Source organism: Channa argus, chromosome 14 (assembly GCF_033026475.1).
Source record: "Channa argus isolate prfri chromosome 14, Channa argus male v1.0, whole genome shotgun sequence".
NCBI lineage: Eukaryota > Metazoa > Chordata > Actinopteri > Anabantiformes > Channidae > Channa > Channa argus.
The window spans coordinates 9,468,810-9,489,704 of NC_090210.1; the positions used below are offsets into that span (position 1 = coordinate 9,468,810).

Below are 20,895 nucleotides of genomic sequence, written 5' to 3' on the forward strand. Positions count from 1 at the left end.
CAGTGAAAAATAACTCACCATGGTGCCCAGTATGTCTAGCTAATAGGCATTCATACCATTTAGCCACTTAAGGGACAAATACTTTCCTCAGAGGCTGATGCAAAGCTAAGAGAGTGAATCCTCTTCCCTTCATGTGCAGTTGTTTATTTAACAGTGAATACAAATGGAGCAGCATAATCTTTTAATTCATCTTTGTAGCCACCTGATGAATGTCAGTCCAACAGTCGCAGTCTTTTTGTTGATCTGGTTTTGGTCTTTTAAAAACTCCAGTATCAAATATCGTTCTCTTTGCTACTGTTCCAAAATCTGCACAAAGGGTTTAATTTGACAACAAGCCAGTTCAATGCTTTACTGCATTGCGCTGTAGAAACAACTGACCCTGTGGTATGTGGACGAGTGCCTTATCAACTGAGCTACAGCCGCCCCCATCTTTATATACATTTAGAAATGTATATCTTTCTCTCTTTTCCAAAATTACCTCTGATCTATTTTCATACCATTTGACCTAAAGGAGGTACACTGTTTCAGCTCTGCTTCTTAATAATTTCCCTCCCTTCCGATGGAGCTACAGATGCAGACTGTGGCAGCCCCGATCCACACCACAAAATGTGCCTTATAGGTTTGGGCATCACCAAGTTAGATCCTGCCGTTCTGTGTCAGCTAGAACTTGTGTAATTGAATCAACATCATCTGTGCTGTGCTGTACTTTCTGGATATATTAAATGTTTATTAGGTGCCCTTTAAGGACCCCTGGGGGCTCCTGGAATTAATTGGGGACAGTGATGTGGGGATTTGTCTATTCCCTGTGAAGCCACTAGATGTCACACAACCAAACACACCAGCTGAAGCTGCCCTGTTCAGCCTGTCTTCATCTCTGAGATCTTAATGACAAACATGCGCCCACAGCATATGCATATTGATTCCTCTCCCCGATAAACCTCTTCACACACCGACAGCTCGGTGCTTCAAGAGAAAACAACCATGTGTTGAGAACCTTGCGTCATCGCGACCCCGGCGGCGGTAGCGGAGCGCATTGGTTCTCCGTCGTGCCTCAGACCGGAGTAAAGGAGTCATTGACTGGACACACCTGATCATCGATCAGCGTATTTACAGCATCCATCAGCCAATCAATCTGTCGCGAGCGGAGAGCCTCAACCCGAGTGACCTCCGGAGTGACGCGTTGAACAGAGCGTGGGGAGCGGTGCCGGAGGAGATGCGCATATCTGCAGGTCTCTAGCGCTGTCGTAAAACAAGAGTCTGGAGCAAGTCAGTAAGCTGTCGTCTGAGCGATGCCAGGGGTAACCAAGTACAATTTAGTGGATGACGCGCACGATTTGAGGATCCCCATGCACAACGAGGAGGTGTTTAAACATGGGGTCTCCTTCGAGGCAAAGGTAAGGACGCTCTGCAACAGATATTTCTGAGTGGCAGGAGGCTTGGGAACCAGTATCATTGTGATTTAAAATACTCACTACCAACAAATTGGACTGTGTTTTTCTTGTGTCATCCTCTTTTTCATAATTATGTTTTAACTTCTGTGCATGCGTGATCTCAGAGGATCTCTCTGACCTTACAACCCTTGGATTTTTGTCTACTTTGAATGAGTTTCAAATGTTTCTAATATAATAATTCTAATCGTGTTTAAGGCTGAAGCAATCGTGTGATGAATTAAGTGGTTCAAGCACAAGATTGAAATGAATATGTGAATCTCTTGTCTGTCAAACTCCGATGGTCATTTTTCTCCATTTTTAATTCACTTGATTTATTTGAAGCATAATTTAAAACCAGCAGATGAATCAATGATGAAAATCATTATCCCTAAATGTTTACAATAATTGCATGTGAAAATTATTGTATAGCTGATGACACAATTTATTTACCTTTTTATATTATACAGAGAACAAGACAGTATGTATATTTAAATCAGTGAAAGTTTTAATGTTTGGCTTCTGGTCCCAAGCGTGTAGTCAGAATTCTCCATATGAAGGGGAAAATTGCCAAGAATGTAAAAAAAGGTTGTGAACACAAGAACAATAAAAATTCTACCAGTCCAATATCTTACATATGTGTGGAATAGCAATGGCAAAAATCTCTGACTTCATTTCTTTAACATTTTGCAGTACATTGGCAGTTTGGAGGTGGGACGCCCCGCCAGTCGGATGGAGATAGTTGCTGCAATGAGGAGAATTAGAGTAAGACACTTACACCGAAGAACTGCACCACTGAACTTGACCCTTGTGATAATTGCAGTCCAAACGCATTAACAATGACCTGTAAGGTGGGGCACATACATCAATCCTCTGTCTCTTTTCCTCTCTCACCTTGTGCACGGTGCTTAACTCCAGTGCCTCAACCTCCTCTTTATAGATAAATCACCAGTCTGCGTAAAACCACACACTTGGCAGATTCAGTGGGCTGTCAGGAGAGGTTTCACTCATTGCAGGATTCATGGGGCAGATATTTTATTTGTATTTATTTATTTATTTAATAGTTGAGGCGAACTACGACACACAGGGTTATATGTGATACATATACAAAAACGAACATCACTCGAGCCCCCTATTTAGACCAGACAAGGCCACTGGAAACCCTGTGATGTTCTGTCACTATACATCGTCGCAGTTTTACTGAAGCACAGGGAGAGGATTTAGCTGCTTGTCAGCTGTTAAATCTAATCTAACAACCAAGTTATCGTGTCACTCAGAGGTTGGCCATATCCTCAGTGACACCCAGGAAGAACTTAATCCTCATCCCTCGAGTACAGTGCAAAACTAATGTCCATTTAATTGCATTGGCATAGATTTAGTGGTGCTGTGGGTTTGATTTTTTTTAGATGGTTTGTATATTGTACCTTTTTCACCTGTGCTTATACAGATTTGAATTACGTATATGTATTATGTACCTCTCATCTACAGACTGTGCTTTTTTTAAAAGGAGATAAATGTGGGGAAAGAAAATACATTGAGACAAATATTGCTTGAAATAAATTGCACAACACAATATTAAACATGGACTTGATTAAAACATATAAACAAAAGGAGGTATATAAAAGAGTCGTGGGTGTTTGTGAGCTCTGTAATGGAACATTAATAAAGACTCTTGGCTCCTGGAGGACACAGACTCTAAATATTCAAAAGCTAACTTGCCCTCAAGTACTCAAAGTGGTTTTGCGATAAGACTTTTCAGGAGTTGAACTGTAGACCATTGGTTGTGTTCTGTGGCTGTGTCAATCTGAGGTGCTGAGGCTGACGTGCATGAAAATGTGGCATGAACACTTCCTGTGCTCCATCTCAATGCCCTCTGACAACTGTGTGTGTTTGTGTGTTTGTGTATGCAGATAGATTACTCTATTGCCCCCAGTTACGTAGGGTTGCATTAGCCACACTGTGTGTTTTGAACTGGATAAGAGCGTATGACAAGAACAGTAACTGAGAGCTGATTTTTCTGTTTCCATCCTTTTCTGCTGAGTGTGCAAGCCACAGTCTTGTAAACTACAGGAAATGCTCCAGATTCATTCAGGCTAACATCATCAGTTAAAGACCATGTCATGTTTTAAAACATGAAATCGCTAAAAATTTATGAAAAGAAGGTAAAAATAAAAAAGCACCACTAGTTTGTTATTTTTACACAATCCAAAGTAAAGACAGACAGAGACGATCCAGCTCTGTTGTGCAGAGCCTCATTATTTCACCAAAAACCTCGTTCTTAGATCTCTGCGTCCTGATATTTGGAGTCTGCGCCTGCGGTGGAGGCACAGGGTACAGGCTTTAGCATTAATCATGGAGAAGGATGAAAGTGTCCCACACACGTCTGCCTCCCTCTGGGAAGTCTGCCTTTGAAAGCTTAAAACGCTCCCAGAAACTGACAGCTTCTCAGTGTTTACTCAATCACGTATCTCCCCTGAGAAGAAGATCTCCCTGTCTGTATGATCCCTTCTCTCGTTTCCAAAACATCATTTAACATGTCTACAGAGCTCCATCTCAGCGGCACGATGTGATATTTATGCAAGTCAAACCACATAGCAAAATAATCCATTTGGTTCACTTGAACTTTTGCATCACTTATTTGGCCCACGTTGAATGTTAATATGAATATCTTTCATCCTCCACAGTATGAATTCAAACTGAAGAACATAAAGAAAAAGAAGGTAAACATTGTTGTATCCACCGATTTTGTCAAAGTCCTTATGCGCAAAAAGAAAAAGGTAAGCTGTAAAAATGTACAAATCCTTTGAAATCATATCTTTTTTTAATTTCAAAACACACCTGATGCTGTCAAGACTTTGGTTTTGTGTTGTAACAGAGAAAAGGGTGGTCATGGGATGAGAACACCATCTTGGTGACCCAGGATCCCATCTACAGGTTAGTGTGGGCCCCCTCTAACGGTGTTAAATCAGAAGCTATGACACAGAAGGCAAAAAATAGACAGTTTGTGTCGAGGACAGCCCCAATAAAGACCCACTAACTTTTCACGTATTGTCTTACCCCAACAGGATTTTTTACGTTTCTCATGATGCTCAAGACTTGAAGATTTTCAGTTACATAGCGAGAGAGGGACAGAGCAACATATTCCGCTGCAATGTTTTCAAATCCAAGAGGAAGGTAAGTTTACATACTTGGATCCCATTAAGTGGGCCTACTTAAAAGATGAATCCATCTACAAACTACTGAAAACACATTAATGAGTCAATCCTTTGCACTGTATGACAAGTTGTTTGTTTAGCTTAAAAACACAGGAAGTAGCTGCTATTTGTAGCTACAGATATGGGAGTGGTATTTGGTCATTATCTAACTCTTAAAGTGATCTTACATATGACGGAAATATTTGAAATGGTTTAATGAAGGTGGCCTGGTGGCTCAGTGGTAGCATGGGGTTGGGCTGCGGGCTCGAAACCCACCCCACCACCAAGGGCCACCTTGGTGCTGGGAGGGTTGCGGCATGAAGGGCATCTAGCATAAAAACAAATGCCAAATCAACGTGTGGAACACATTCCGCTGTGGCGACACCTGAAGGGACAAGCCGAACGCCGTAGAACTTTTGATCGTTCAAAACGGTTTAATGATTTTGAAATGATGTGTACACTAAGCTATGGAATAACAACTAAAGCATGTATTTTCTTCAACCACTCTATTGTATTTTTTGTTTAAAACTTAATTAAAGGTACATTTAAGGTAACTTCATACAGAATCACCCCCTCCCCATTTTTATAATATTTTATATTACAAAATATGAAGGAAGAAACATGTTAATGTAAGTGTTAACATGGATTTTGTTGATTTTAGCACAGAATATCTCAAGCTTTATCTTTAAAGTTGACTGCAAAGAACAGACAGCATCAAGTCTGTCACTGTATTTTGTTTTGAGCTCCATGCTTCATACATAGGCTCTAATCCTGGTATTTATGCCCACTGTTGTAGTGATGTATTGTAGTAGCACTGCCCACACAAAAGACAAATTCATCAGAGAGTTGGATCCTTTGTATCTTGTGGTAACATGCTTATGAAAATGAAAGACATTTTTTTCTCCACATATCTGCACATTAGGCACAGACCCTTTTTTCCCTCCATGACAAAGACAGAGCATCCGTAAGGTTGACTCGTGTCCCTTCACCATGGATACCAGACAGTGTCTTAGTGAAGTTGAATACTAATCATACTTGTGAAGAGACAAAAGAAGAGGGGCTTTTTTCCATCATCACTTAGATATTTTCACTGGTGCTGAATGAAAACACCCACCACATTGTCAGGGACATGGCCAGTAGTGCTTTGTTACCTCCCCGGGGATCTGGTGCCTTATCTGGGTGCTGCAGACCAAGCATGTGTGCTGAGTAGGAGGAGATGGACCAAATGATAAAAGGAGATTTGATTTATTTTCATCATGGCATCTTGCAGCCCAGCAGGGCTTAGATGTCAGCTCAGCGCACCAACACAGCCTTTTGTTGTTTGGCCTTGGGAGAGCTGGCTTTTTCACTTGACAGTTTTAAAACAAAATTATGTTTTGTATTTATGGAGCAAAGAAAATCCATCTCATGACTTCATTCCTATTTTTTTCTAACTGTTGCACTTGATTGAACTACTTTCAAGCTTGAGTTACCTTGGCATATTGACTGAATGCCTATAGAGGCAGGCTAGTTCTCCTGAGGCAGACAGCAATAAATTTATTTCAATTCTGCTTCTGCTACTATTCAATAAAGAAAACACAAAAACTCACCTTTAGTGAGACTGAGGAAGGACACACTGGATAAAGTTTAATTTGAGAGGATTTAGGATGCTACGAGAGGATGGAATATTAAAGCTTTAGGGAAAAAGGGAAACCCTGAAATTGATCAGCGAAGTCCTGGTGCCTCGAAGGCCTTAATGAAACACACTTAATTTGATAACCACAGTGAGAAAGATTTGTATAGGACTTTAATTCTTTACAAACAATAAAGAAAGAACACAAACACCAACACAAAAAGACAAGGACTTAAATCTGTTGGTCTGTGTAAGTCATCAACAGTGAAAAATAAACAAAAATGAGCCCAAATTAATTGATGTTATAAATTGTAAATTGTTTATTTAGTCTGATGAACAACTTTAACACTAAAAATTTTGAAAGTTTAACAACTCATAAGATAAAGAAAACCAATAATGATTCACTTAAACTTAACATGTTTTTTTCTTTTGACCAAATCCATGTTTCCTCTTTCAGTGTGTATGTAGTATCTATGTCACATTTTTTTAAATTAAGTTAACCACGTGAACAACATTCTGGTGGAGGTACACTCTCCCAACACAGCAAGAAAGTTCTGACCACTGGCAAACTTTTGAGTTAATGCAAATCAAACATTCTTTTATTGATCATTTGATGATGCTGATATGCCTGCTGAGCCTCCTTCAATACCAACAAACTTTATCTTCACTCCCACTGCCATCAAAGTTACTTGCCTCTGAAATAGACCAATCCATCAGCTTGACGGCAGAGTAAATACAGAGCAGGACAAGCAGCTAAAGCTCATGATATCTTCTGCTGTTATTTGGTCCTGGTCTCCCTTGTTGTTTTCCTCTCTCTTCATTTTCACCTCCCATTCTGTTCCAACGTCCCCCTTTTTCTTCCTTCTACTGTTGTGTCTATTTTGTATCTTCTTTCTAGTTACCTGTGCAGAACTACAAACACTGTGCAACTCCTCTGACACCTCATTTTCTCTCCTACTGTGTTCCTTAATTTTTGCACCCTCCCTTACTGTGCTCCTGCTGCTGCTTTCATCCAGCCGGGCTCTTACACAAATACAAAAACACATTAACACAGTTTCTCTGTGTACTTACTTGCAGTCTCAGGCCATGAGGATTGTGCGTACGGTGGGTCAAGCATTTGATGTGTGTCACCAGCTGACCCTGCAGCAGACAAACAATGACCAGGAGGATAAGGAGAAGGGGAGGGCAGAGGAGTCTGAGGCTGTGCCAGGTGACTCACACCTCCTCCCCACAAACACACAAACACACACACACACAGTCCCACACTAAATTCAAATATCCAGTCCGTTCCCTTCTCTGTCTCATTTTTGTGCTGCCTCTGTATCTCTCTCTCTCTCTCTCTCTCTCTCTCTCTCTTTCTCACACACACACACACACACACACACACACACAAACTCACTTTCTTGTATTCTACTCACACATAAACTCCCCAGGACCTCTCTTCCTCTCTCACTCTTGCTTTACACAAACAAAAACCCAGAGCCTCCTGTAGAAATAAACACTGGCAAAGCACACCTCTCTGAGAAAAGATGTCATTATCCACTGCAGATTGTTTTCTTAGTAGCTTGCCATGGTGCCACTGCAGATTGGTTTGATGTGCCATGTGAGCCATTGATCAAAGACCTTGCTTATGGTCTTCTGCCAGCTCTTTGCCCACTTCTGCAGCCCCTGTCACTGATTGTAGATGTGTTGTAAACCATAAAAAGCACACAATACAGACAACATCCCCCCCCACCCCCTCATATATATATATGTATCTGGTTTCTCTGCAGCAAAGAAGAGATTTGCACTGTCAGAAGAGACGGACCTTGAAGCCACTACAGAGGAGAGCATTGAATGTGCTTCTTCATCTGACCTGGAGAAGAACAAAAAGGACGAGGCTCTCGTTAACGATGGCAAGGTAGAGTATAAGGGCTGTCCTTGATCATTTCTGTGTCGCGCACACAAAGCTGTTCTATTTTCTCAATCCAGCAGGAAAAGGTTTAGAAACCCTGCAGAGATAAAGCCCTGCAAAGTGTAGCACTTATCATAATCAATTACTCTGCTTTTATTTTAACAATTACAAAAAAATAGCTAGTTTCTCGGTCAAGAAAGTCTCCAAAGGTCAATAAAAAGTACACTTTTACAAAGCTCAAACACATTTTTTAGATCACTAATCAATTGTCCAAAAGCCAGAAATCTTTCATTTAATTTCATAGACTATTTCACATTTTTATTTTTCCGACAACTACATTTTTGCTGTTAAAAAATTATGGTCATTCCTCCAATTTTACCATCATTACAACAGTGTTGTAACAACAATTGTTTTCAATTGTTTTTTAATTGAAAACAGTTGTATGATGTCTTCTAGTTCTCAAGCTCTAAAGCTTGATAAAATAAGCCTGCTGATGTCAGGTCAAATAAAAGATGCTATCAAGTTGTATTATGTTAGAATCCAGTGTTTTTGGAGCTTGAGCCATACTCGGGACTGATCTGTCTCTTCTGACTGCCCCATCTCTATGATTTCAGCTGGTTTGCCAGTTTAAAGGAATAATGAACAAAGCTGCAACATGTCATACTCAAGTTTTTTAATTTCAAACAGGACAAAAGGATTGATCTATGTTTAACTCAATTAAATAATTTCTGAGGACATACAGGGGTTATTTTGCCGCTGCATAGTTTCCAATATTTTATAAATGTTTGACCTTAAAGTTAAAAATGTCCACTTAATAAATACTTCTGGGAGACTCACGGCTCACAGGGGACATGATGAAAGTTTTGCTTCATTAAAAGTCGTGTGAAGATCTGAAGACACCACTGAGGGATGTACAGTACAATGAGTCTTATTAAGTCGCTTATTAAGAATGTCCACAAAACTACACAAATTAATATTTTGTGTGTGTGTGTGTGTGTGTGTGTGTGTGTGTGTGTGTGTGTGTGTGTGTGACAGCAAGGTTGCCTGCTAATCCTGCCATGTCAAACAAGCAGCTGTGTTGCCTGACATGTGTCAACCTATTTCCCAAAGGGGTCTCTGCAGCACGGTGAGCTTCATTACTCGGGAGACAAAACTAGTGTACTGATAAAGACTAAATTAGTTTGAATTTACTGGATATTACATCTAATTGGAAGGTTAACAGAGAAAATTAGCTCTTTGTTTTCCTTGCCTAAAGCAATTCTACCACATTAAAACAATAGGTTCACATGCCACTTCTCCTGTTGAAGGTCAAGTGTCCTTCACAGTCTAGTACTAATGAAAAGACAGTTCACAGTATTGATCTCCCATCTCAGATAGCAGAAAAAAGTATTGATGCTCCCAGCTGCTCTTCTCACTGTAACAGTCTAAAAGAACTTTGTGGTTGCACCATCCAACAGCCCGTCCAGTCAATCTGTAGCTATAGTTGTAGCTACACACCCTTTAGATTCTGTGTGATGCCCATATTAGCAAACTGCTAATATGGAATCAATGGAAAGGATCCACATGTCTGTTCAGGAGTCACCTATAAGAAAATGATTGAACAGACAAACGGTGTCCATGGCAGGACACCACTGAGGAAGCTGCTGCTTCCAAAAAACACTGAAATTTCACTCCACAGTGCTACTGGGTTTTTTCTTTATAGCTAAGAGTTCACATAGTTTTTCTTTATATTGTACAAATGGATGCTGTGTATATGTTCTAAGGCCAGGCCCAGGCAGTGATCATGTCTATAATACTAAATCAAAGAAACAAACAATACAGAGAAAAATGAAAATGCACCGTTATCATCTAGTTATCATTCTGTGATTCCCTTTAGCCCTACACACTGTTTTTCAGCTCATTGTTTTGATTTTATTTTACTGTTTTGGTTCAATGTCACCGCTCTCTATAGAATCAGATATTTTTGTCAAGAGTTAATGGAGAGAAGAAATAAAAGAAGCAAAACTATTCCTCAGATCACCAGACGCATAACTTCATTCTGACACTTTGACTATACTTTACTATATAAATCTGACCTTAACCATATGTCAGCATTGTGTTTGCAGCTGCCCCTATGTACCTGTATTGTAGGATTATGTACTATATGTTTGTGACCTAATGTGATGTGATTGTGGCCGCAGAAAGGCCTGAAACATCATTACATGTCATTCATCAAAGTCAGACCCTCAAATTCAAGCTCTATACTCATCTCACAGTTTACCTGTAATTGAAGTAGACATCTATTTCAAAAGCATTCAGCAATACGGTCCTCTGTCAAACAGCAACCACAGTTTATTTCTTGAGTTTGGTTTGAAATTCTTTATTTACACAGCTTGACATAGTAAATATAGCAGTGAGCTGTCTCTTCTCTCTTCCTAAAAGCTCACTACACTTTACTGTGTCGACCTTCACTACAGTAGCATTGACTTTGGTGCTTGAGTTGGAGCAGTGCATACATCATAACGATTCATCACTAAATTATAGCTCAAAGGCATCAAACATCAAGAAGGGATGATAGGATCTTGTAGAGATATCTGTAAGTATCCATCTGTGGATTTTTCAGCTAAGAAAAAAGAAGAGCAGCTTGTTGCTGCCAGCACAGCGTCTCGTTGCAGTTGCTTCTTAGAAGAGGTCCAAGTGACAGAGAGCAGCTGTTTTTTTAAATCACTTTCTTAAACGCCATATATTTTTCTTTGTACTTTTAATTTACATTTAATTCTGCATAACATACAGATCATCTCATGTTTGCTTTATTTAAATATTTATCATAACTTGCAAGCTTTGATAGCAGCATTGCCCTTTGCTGTGGAGGTTTTCTGTAGCAACCAAGAACATTTTATTTATTTATTTATTTTAATCTTTGTACTTTTTTTATGAAACATGAGCTTCTGTCAGTGTTACTGTCTGGTTGTGGGGGCTATCGTTACAACAGCTGCCAAGACCATCTTTTGTAAAACAGATATTTGAAGAAATTTCACAATGCTGTTTCATAGAGTAAAATCCAATTTGCTGTCACCTCTGTTATAGGTGTCCAATGACCCGACACCTCTACTAAGCTCTCCCATCCTTGGAGCCTCTGTGCTGGTTCAGGTGGCAGCAGAGGGCCCCTGCTCTGCAGAGCACCAGGTCCAGCTCCTCCAGAAACAGCTCCAGCAGCAGGAGCAGCAGGCCCTGGCAGCTGCAGCACAGGTACATCTACTGTTTTTTTTCAATAAATCAAAGCTTTATGCCACAATTATGAATGCAGATAAAAATGTCTTTTAAGCTACCTCTGGTACAGCACATCAAATTGAATGATTTATATTTATGCTTAATATTGCACAAAATATAAAAAATAAAAATATTGTCCATCAACAATGGTTGCACCTACTAGTCATAGACAAGAATCTGAATTTAACAAACATGTTTGATGGAATTCCCAACAGACAAGTGGCAATAAAATGCACAAAAACACCCTAATTAAGATCATTGGAATCTTTCATTGCTTGAAATGAAATTTTTCAAGCACATAATGAAGAACAAATCTGGTATCCTAAAAAAACACTCAGGAAAGAGTCACAGTTTCATTTAAATTGGAGAAGGATAATCATAATGATGCACTACTTCCATTTTCAATCAGTGGTGTGTTAAATAGGATGTGGCTAGGTATTTTAGGGTGTTAAATTGTCAGCACTTTGATTCAATGTTTGAACACTCTCACATCAGACTAAATGTGCATAAGCAGTGGTTTTGAGGTTTAGAAAATGATTTGGAAGAAAGTCCTTTTTGGTTTCCAGCTTATTTTGGCCAATTTCACTGTAAGGTGGTTCGTATAAACACGGATGAGTTCTCTTCCAATGTGGCTTCTAAACTAAAACCCCGAGCCTTACCTAAAAGTCATAGTGAAACATTTTACTTAACAAACTCTGAACTTAACAGTCACTGTGGAACTTTATTAATCAGTTTCCAACAGGATGTGTTCTAAGGTATGATTCACTATATAAAAATAATAAAAATTAATAAGAAGCTATAATGAAACTTTACCTTTTACTTTCATTTTTTGGTTTACACACACCAGCTAATGCCTACTGTGTGTGTGTTTGTGTGTCTACTGGTATGTTTAGGTTAATGTACTTCAAGACCAGTTGTCAGTGGAGGTATGTGCAAGGACCGAAGCCCAAGCCAGAGTACAGAGGCTGCTGCAGCAGAACACGGACCTGCTGCAACATATTTCCCTGCTGGTCAAACAGATCCAGGAAATGGAGCTCAAAGCTTCTGGCCAGTTAACGTCTAGTGAGTGGAAATCAGCTTTGCTCCTGACTTATCATTCTTCCTCCCCTTTTCATTTTATTTTGTTCGCTTTCCTTGGATCTTTCTCTGTTCCATTAATTTCTGTCATAAAATCTTTTTTTTCATCATCTCTTTTCTCTTAATCAGTTTCTTACCTTGCTCTTCTCGCTCCTGTCTTTACCACTCCTTTTTTCATCCATTTCTGGCACGCAATTAATTATCCCATGGCAGCCCTCTCAGAGGATTCAGTTCTCTCCTCTCCCCTCCCTGAATTTAGCCTCTAGCAAAGTGCTGCTATATAGTGATGAATTATCAAATCCTCTCAGCACATCCTCCTCTACATAATCTCGTCTGCTTTGCTCAGTCCTCTCTTCTTACATGTCTCACATCACTGTTTACATGTGATAGCTTTAATTCCATCCATTATCTTTGACTGCTTATCCTATTTAGGGTTGCAAGGGGCTGGAGTCTCTCCCAGCTGTCACTGGGTGAGAAGCAGGGTACGCCCTGGAGAGGTTGCCAGTCTATGCAGGCTAGCTTTCATTCTTTCTGTGGTTTGTTTTGATTCTATAAATCTGTCTCTTACTGTTTGTTTTTATCTCTTTTTTTTTCATCTGTGCTCAGTGGGCTCCCAAGACAGTCTTCTCGAGATCACTTTCCGCGCCAAGCCCCCAAATGCGCTCCTTGAACCCCTCACCCCCTCTTCATCAACGGGCCCATTAGCAGCTCAGTCCCCACTCCAGAGTAGTAACAGGGCTTGGGTCTCTGCCCTCCCTGGACCCTGTTCGCCTGGCACCATGGGCACTGACACCAGCCCTCTGGGGCTCACCGGCAGTGGAGTTCGTCTCGAATGCTTCCGTTTCTCTTTCCAGAGGCCAGACAGCCAGGAACAGGGCCAGGACACGGGGGAGACCCCCACTGATGGAGCACCAGATGAGTGCTCAATGCTGGGGGAGCAAGTGTTGGGAGCCCTGGAGCTGCTTCGGTTTAGGGAGTCAGGGATTGGATCAGAGTATGAATCCAACACAGATGAGAGCGATGATCGTGACAGCTGGGGACAAGCAGAGGGTGTAGGGGCCGACAGCGCAGCTCGACTCCTAAATGTGCTTAATGTAGAGAGTCTGTCGGACTGCTTAGGGGATGAGATGGCTGTCTAGTTTTGCTTATACAGTTTCACTAGGGAGCTGTATACTAATGCCAGTCTGCCCAATCTGGAGGACTTCATCACACAGGAATCATGTACAATGACATCGTTATACTGCATTGTCTGCAGGTATAAATCATTCAATTCACAGAAAACCGACAACCATTCTGGGAAAAGTTTAAACTTTTACTTTTAAGTTTTGATGTATCACTTGCTTTGCTCTCAGAATATGTTCCATATGAGTGGACCTCATGAAAACCGAAAGGTTGAAGGTATACAAAAACATTAACTGAAACGTTTAACGTGGCTTCATTTCATAACATTTTTATGATTCATCAGGTTCCTGTGACTGTTGCCTAAAATGAGTCTACAATCATGTTAGCAGTGAGCTCAATCTAAATGCTAACATCACATTAGCAACATGTACATACAATACGTACCATATTTATCATTTACTTTAGCGTGTCAACTGAACAAAAACAATTAGCACTAAACCCAAAGTGCAGTTATTAAATATTTGTTTTGCACAAATAGAAATTTTGAGCTGAGAACTAATTTCTATGTCAATTTAATGTAGAATTTGACAAAGATTTTCATGTTTAAGTCTTTTTAGACACATACATTCACTATAATTGGAAAAATATAAAGTGTTCCACAGTGCATAGTGGTGTAATATCAAAGAAATAATGCAGTGATGTAGGGGTAATATCGAGCTAAAAGCAGTGAGTAAAATCGTATCTATAACAAAGTCATAGGAGATAATATGTTTGTATTTACAAGACATTAAGCCATGGTTGCTGCATGAGTCATAAACCCCGTCCCTTCCTGTTTTAACTTTTTAGATAAATATTATTATGCTGAATCGAATTTTTGTGGCCGTTTTTCCACTCTGTATTCCACTCTGGGAACAGTTGACTACTGTGTCATGTCAGTTTACAGTGTTTGCAGCAAATAAATGAAAATGTAATTGATTTAGGTCTTGCTTTGCTCTCACCGTTCCTGTTGTGGCTTGCCAATCAAAATAGTCAAGATATAATACCAATACCAATACCAACATACACCCTTTTTATATCATCAGATAACTAATCCATCTGTGGATGGGGAGGGGTTTGTGACCTATACAGCAAAAGGGTCACAATTACAATGGCTTGATTTCTTGGGAGCTATCATGTTGTTCACCTTTTTCAATGCAGATGTTACCATGAAATTAAGTACAACCCCAATTCCAAAAATGTTGGGAAGATATGAAAGCGTAAATAAAAACAGAATACAATGATCAAAATCTCATCAACCCATATTTTATTCACAACAGAACACAAACAATATATCAAATGTTGAAACAGACAATTTATTAAAATATTAGCTCATTTTGAATTTGATGGCAGCAACACATCTCTAAAAAGTTGGAAGAGGGGCAACAAAAAGCTGGAAAACTAACTGCCATAAATCAAAACAAATGGAGGAGTGTTTGACAACAAATTAGGTTAATTCAGGGACACTTCCAGAAATCACTGTCTGTGAACACAATTTACTGTACAATCCACAAATGTTAGTTAAAGCTGTATCATGCAAAGAAGAAGCCATAAGTTGCCGTATTCTCTGGGCCAAAGCTCATTTAAAATGGTGTGAGGCAAAATGGAAAACTGTCCTGTGGTCAAGTGAATCAAAATTTTAAATTGTTTTGGAAAACATGTTTGTCCTGTCCTGTGGACTAAAAAGGAGAGGGATCATCCAACTCATTATCAGCGGGCAGTTCAAAGACCGTCATCTCTGATGGTGTAGGGGTGCATTAGTGCCTATGGTGTGGGCAGATTACACATGTGGAAAAGTTCCATCAATCCTGAAAAGGACATAGAGGTTTTAGAGCAACACATGCTCCCATTCAGGCTTCTGTTTCAGGGAAAGCCTTGCATATTTCATCAAGACAATGCTAAACCACATACTGCATCCATCACAACAGCATGGCTTTGCAGGAAAAGAGTCCGGGTGCTGAACTTGTCAGTCTGCAGTCCAGAACTTTCACCTATATCATTAAATAAAAAATCCAGCAACAAAAGTCCAGGACTTTTGAGAAGCTCGAACCCTGCATTAGAAAAGAATTCTCCAGCCACTGGACTCCTCACTTCCCAGACATTTACAGACAGTTGTTAAAAAAAGAGGGGATGCTACACAATGTAAACATCAATCCGTTCCAGCTTTTTTGAGAGGTGTTGCTGCCATCAAATTCATAATGAACCAACATTTTTCATGAAATGGTAAAACCTATTAGTTTCAACATCTGATGTGTTGTTTATGTTCAATTGTAAAGAAAATATGGGTTGATGAGATTTGCAAATCATTGCATTCTGTTTTTTATTTACATTTTACACATCTTTCCAACTTTTGTGTGGGGTTGTAGAAACAGTTTAATTTTACAGCTCTGCTCATAGTTATTACACAGGAACTACTATTAGTGTTTTCAGGTAATTAATGTTCTTGGTGTTTCCACTTATTATCCATGGGTTTTAAGAATCATGTTACATAGATATATCCATTGCTGATACCAAGCTATTACTATTCAATAATTAGCATGATTTTACTATATAATTTGTATTATCTACATAACCCTGTTACACTCTTATTACAGTAATATAACACCCCATTACCTTGCTATTAACAAGATATTGCCCCATCCATTATATCTACTACCTAATATTCAGCGCCATCTTCAAGATGGAATAGCAGCCAGTAAAAGAAGCTCTCCTCGCTCTTTGCTTCTTTTTAGCTTTTTTTATTGTTTACTGTAGTGTCTTATGGTTTTCATTAATGTGGTTCAATCCTGTTACTGCTGTGCACACAGGGAGACTACTTTTACTACTTGGGAGTTCAGCTTTTTAATGTTTTGTGAACTTTTGGGAATGATGTGGCTGATGTGAAGTGTTAAGGAACAACTCTGCACTAAGGACATTGAGGTACTCGCTATCGGTATATGACATTTTGACACATATAAACTACTGCTCGCAGCGGTGACTCGCATGCAGACTTCACACTCCCTTCTTCTGATCAGTGGGGAATTTAATCACACCTCGCTCTTTGCCACTTTTACCCAGTATGTGAAGTGCCATACCAGGATGAACAAGATGTAGTTCAGCATAACAAGGAGAGTTCAGCATAAACTCAAGTACAAGATCAGGCAGGCCAAAGATATCTACAAGAAGAAGCTGTTGGAACAAGGAGCTGTTGGAACAGAAAAACAGTGGAGATGTCCATCTCTGGTCATTGACAGAGCAGAGTCAAAAGGAACAGCTGAGGCGCTTGGCCAATGAACTGAATCGGTTTTTCAACAGATTTGATTCGAAGCCCACTCCCTGTGTCACCCTCCCTCCCCCCTCTGCACATATGTCCAATCCAGTGGATTCCACCACCATCCCCCAATCTTCTTCACCTTCACCTCCCTCCACCTCCCTGTCTCCACCACCCTCAACAACCAGCCTTTCACAGCCCCTTGCTGTCCATCTTTGGCACCCCCCTCACTCCCCCTTCTCCCTAACATCAGACCAGGTAAGGAGAGAACTGAGACGGCTGAAAATCAGGAAAGCTGAAGTACCAGACGACATCAGCCCCAGACTGCTCAGGGATTGTGCTGATCAACTCGGTGAGGTTGTCAAATCATTTACAACCTGAGCCTCAGTCTCGAGAAGGTCCTGGTTCTGTGGAAGACCTCCTGTGTGGTTCTGTTTTCGAAGACTGCATACGCCAAGGAGCCAAACCAATATAGACCTTGGAGAGGTTCATCCTCACCCATCTATGCTATGTGGTAAGCACAGTGATTGACCTGCTGCAGTTTGGCAACAGGACAAACATCGGGGTGGATAATGCTGTCATCTACCTGTTGCACTATCTCACCTGGACAGTGTTGGAACTGCTGTGAGAGCATGTTCTTTGACTTCTCATGCGTTCTCAACAACATTCAGCTGGCACTACTATGAGGGAAAAGGGAGGGAGTGGGAGTGGATAGCCAACTTGCTAAATGGATAATTGATTATCTCACAAACAGGCCAAAGTACGTCAGGCTGCATAACTGTACAGGTCAGTCATCATGGACTTTGTGAACTGATGTGTGCACCACCACTTGTGCTTAAAAACCAGAAGGAGATGATGACAGACTTCCAAAGAAGGATGCTTCCTCAATCACTGGGGAACATCCAGGACTTGGACATTGAGATAGTGGACTGGACTGGATTGGTACCCGGGTGTACACCTCAGCCAGAAACTGGACTGGTCTCACGACACCATTTTTTATTTATTTTTTTGTTCTTTCAGCTTATCCTGTGAGTTCAGGGTCACCACAGCAGATCATTCTCCACATATTGATTTGGAAAAGTTTTTTTAAGCCGGAAACCCGCCAGACAGAAGCCAGGACCGGGATCAAACCACTGACCCTGTGGTCCGTGGACAACTGCCTTACCAACTGAGCTACAGCCGCCCTGGTCTCACTACACCGATGCCCTATAGAAAAAGGCAAAAGTCGCCTGCACTTTCTGAGGAGACTGATGTCCTTTGGAGTATGTAGGCCTCTGCTAAGGACATTTTATGACTCTGTGGTAGCTTTGGTTGTCCACTTCGCTGTTGTCTACTGGGGTGCAGGCAGCACTGCTCTGTCCTGGGCTGCCCGCTGGACTCTGTGGAATGGGTGGGTGAAAGGACGAAGTTAGCCAAGCTGACATCCATTATGGAAAATACCTCTCACCAATTGCATCTGACAGTGGAGGCTCTGTGCAGCTCATTCAGCAGCAAACTGATACACCCTCAGTGTAGGAAGGAGCAATACCGCAGATCTTTCATTGCCACCGCTATGAGGCTATGCAGCTCAACAGTTCAGCTGAATATCTCTGGTCAAGCTTGATTACTGTATTCTCTTTTTGGTTTTTGGTTTAGTTTCTGTTTCTTTTGTTTTTTGAAAAGTGTATTCCCCTTTTCAATTTTTGTAAATATTCCAAAAACTGCTTTTTGCACTCTACACCATCGCTGTGAGCTGCTTAACAAATGAATTTCCCCACTGCAGGGGTCTGCAGGGGTCTTATCTTAATATTGGCCCTACCGTACCTTGTTATTTCTATGGTATTATCCCACCACTAGGCTGCTATTACTTAGCTGTAAAGTAAAAGTGCTACAATTAAATGTACCCTCAGAATCTGTTGCTCAGCTTCAGCAACATGTACTTTCACATAATTTGGCACAAGCTCGTTTTAAACCTGTCAGATACTTTAAACATTATGATGTTTCAGGCTCTGTATCACTGAAAAGCTCTGCTGTCTCTGTGCGTTACATATTGTGTGCGTGTCAGTCTGATAACTGTGTTTGGTTCCCTGATTCGATGCCATTGCCACTCGCTGGGCTTGTTACACTGTGGTTGTTCATGTGTTTATGAATTTGTGACACATTCAGCATGGACATGTTCATGATTGTTGTTTTTAATGAAGATCTATAGAGTAAAGACTTTTTTGGCAAAATTGTTGACATACTAACATCTTCTTTGGAGTGTGAAAATTAAATCCTTGCTGTGCTTGTTCTGATGGTCATTATCTGTAAAATACACATGGATTTAAATTGAGCATGTATCTCTCACTGTCTGTCTTTTCCTCTTTTCCCACGTTATTAGTTTGAATAACTTTGTTGCATTACATAAAAACTTGATGTTATTTGTATGTTTCTTCATCCCTTTATATTACTGAGGAATACCTGTGATTAGATGATCTTGAGTCTCAGAGATAAAAATGTCATTAAACAGGTGCTGTTACATTTTTGCCTCTGCTGCTTGTAGCCACCCAGTACTGTAAGTATTATTTAATATTGCCGTACTGCGACAGCAATAAACTGCACTGTCACTGTTGCTCCACTCCCTTGGCCTTCAGGAACACAATCCTGAAGGACCAATTTAAAGAGAGATGGAGGCATATTGGAAACTTTAGCTGTCGCACCAACACCACCACACCGAGTGAGAGCCAACTATTTGAATCACTGAATTGGGAGCATGTTTTTGAGCCCTTTCCAAAATCAATTAATCTCTTCCTGGCCCCCCTTCTCCCTCTTCCTCTCCCTCACTTACATTCCTCCCCTATTTTCCCTGAAGCTTGTCACCTATTTCCTGCTCCATTGCACTCACAATCTGTCTGCTGCATCCATTTATCTATATTTCTTTGTCACTATGGCATTTCTCTCCAACATGGTGTCTGTTCACAAGAAGCATACTGAAAATGAAAGTGCGCTTACATCAGTGTTTCTTCTTTTGGGATTAAATGCACTTTTCCAAATGTCATCTGGTGTCATGGTACAGAAATCCACTTAATTCAGTATGACTTACTAATTGCCCAAATTTGCCCAAGGGCTATTTAAAGTGAAATACTGTATGTATCTAACATAAAGAGGAGCAGCAATGATTCCTGGGCTGACCTTTTCAGAAGGTGTTTCTCGTTAGTATTTATAACTGCTTGAGAAAATGAGATGTGGGCATGTGGAAGGTCTTTTGTGAGGGTGCTGGCTCTCTGTTATCATTAGCAATTCACCAGCTGTGGTCATAAAACAGGTTCAGCTCCCATTAAGCTTGCTGTGTGTGCTTACAGCAGCAGCTTGATGAAATGCTGAAGATAAGCTAGAAAATATGAATAACATCAGCCATTTACCCACCCACATCCAAAAACAACACCCTGCAGCTTCACTAGTACAGCTGCTGCTGACGCTGATTGTGGGTGGCCTCCGGAAGTTGGCCTGTACTTTTCATTTGCTTAATTATAAAAAAATAATGATCTGGAGTTTCATTGTGGTCACCCCCTCAGTGTCTTTTTAACTAGACTGTCCAGACTCGAATATCTCAAAAACTAATTTCTTACTTGCAATAATCCTGTACAAATAATATCGACTTTGACAGGATCAAAACTAATAACTTAGTTTGACTTATTGCACTTATTGCAGTGTATCCTTCAGCTCTAACAAATGTGTTGGATTGTGATAAACTGATTTCATCTACAGTTGTTTGCAAAAGTTTGGTCACCACTTGGCAAGTTACATTTTGTTGTTTGTGAAGAAATAAATATAAAAAAGCAGTAAGAGGAAAAAAAATTAAACTTCATTCTTTACTCAACACTTTATTGATTGTTTTTTTTTTTTCATTTGAAACACTCGTGAACCCTTTATTGATTGAGTAGGACTAACAACGAAAGAAAGGAAAATAAATTGAAAATATGGTCTTTTGAATTGACAGATGATGACATTTCCAGATTCTGATAAATTCTCTGTGCTAAAACTCAACAACCATAGGCTCAGTGGCGATCCTAGAG

At 40.3% G+C, this 20,895-nt stretch overlaps 1 protein-coding gene across 1 annotated transcript; it reads left to right on the forward strand.

The window, feature by feature from the left end:
• Nucleotides 1-834: 834 nt before the first annotated feature.
• On the forward strand, nt 835-19,360 carry LOC137098728 (carboxyl-terminal PDZ ligand of neuronal nitric oxide synthase protein-like). The gene is made up of 10 exons (XM_067475265.1): nt 835-1,394; nt 2,121-2,192; nt 4,112-4,204; nt 4,303-4,361; nt 4,493-4,601; nt 7,311-7,443; nt 8,006-8,133; nt 11,194-11,355; nt 12,270-12,438; nt 13,060-19,360. The coding sequence occupies exons 1-10, from the start codon at nt 1,290-1,292 to the stop codon at nt 13,590-13,592; spliced, it is 1,563 nt and encodes a 520-aa protein (XP_067331366.1). The 5' UTR covers nt 835-1,289; the 3' UTR covers nt 13,593-19,360.
• Nucleotides 19,361-20,895: the final 1,535 nt, after the last annotated feature.

What these genes read in the sequence shown, in the direction of transcription:
- LOC137098728 (XM_067475265.1), top strand. Translation starts at nt 1,290, where the DNA reads ATGCCAGGGGTAACCAAGTACAATTTAGTGGATGACGCGCACGATTTG. An exon ending in CTGCAATGAGGAGAATTAGA is followed by an intron (nt 2,193 to 4,111) that starts GTAAGACACTTA and finishes CATCCTCCACAG; the next exon opens with TATGAATTCAAACTGAAGAA. An exon ending in GGAGTCTGAGGCTGTGCCAG is followed by an intron (nt 7,444 to 8,005) that starts GTGACTCACACC and finishes GTTTCTCTGCAG; the next exon opens with CAAAGAAGAGATTTGCACTG.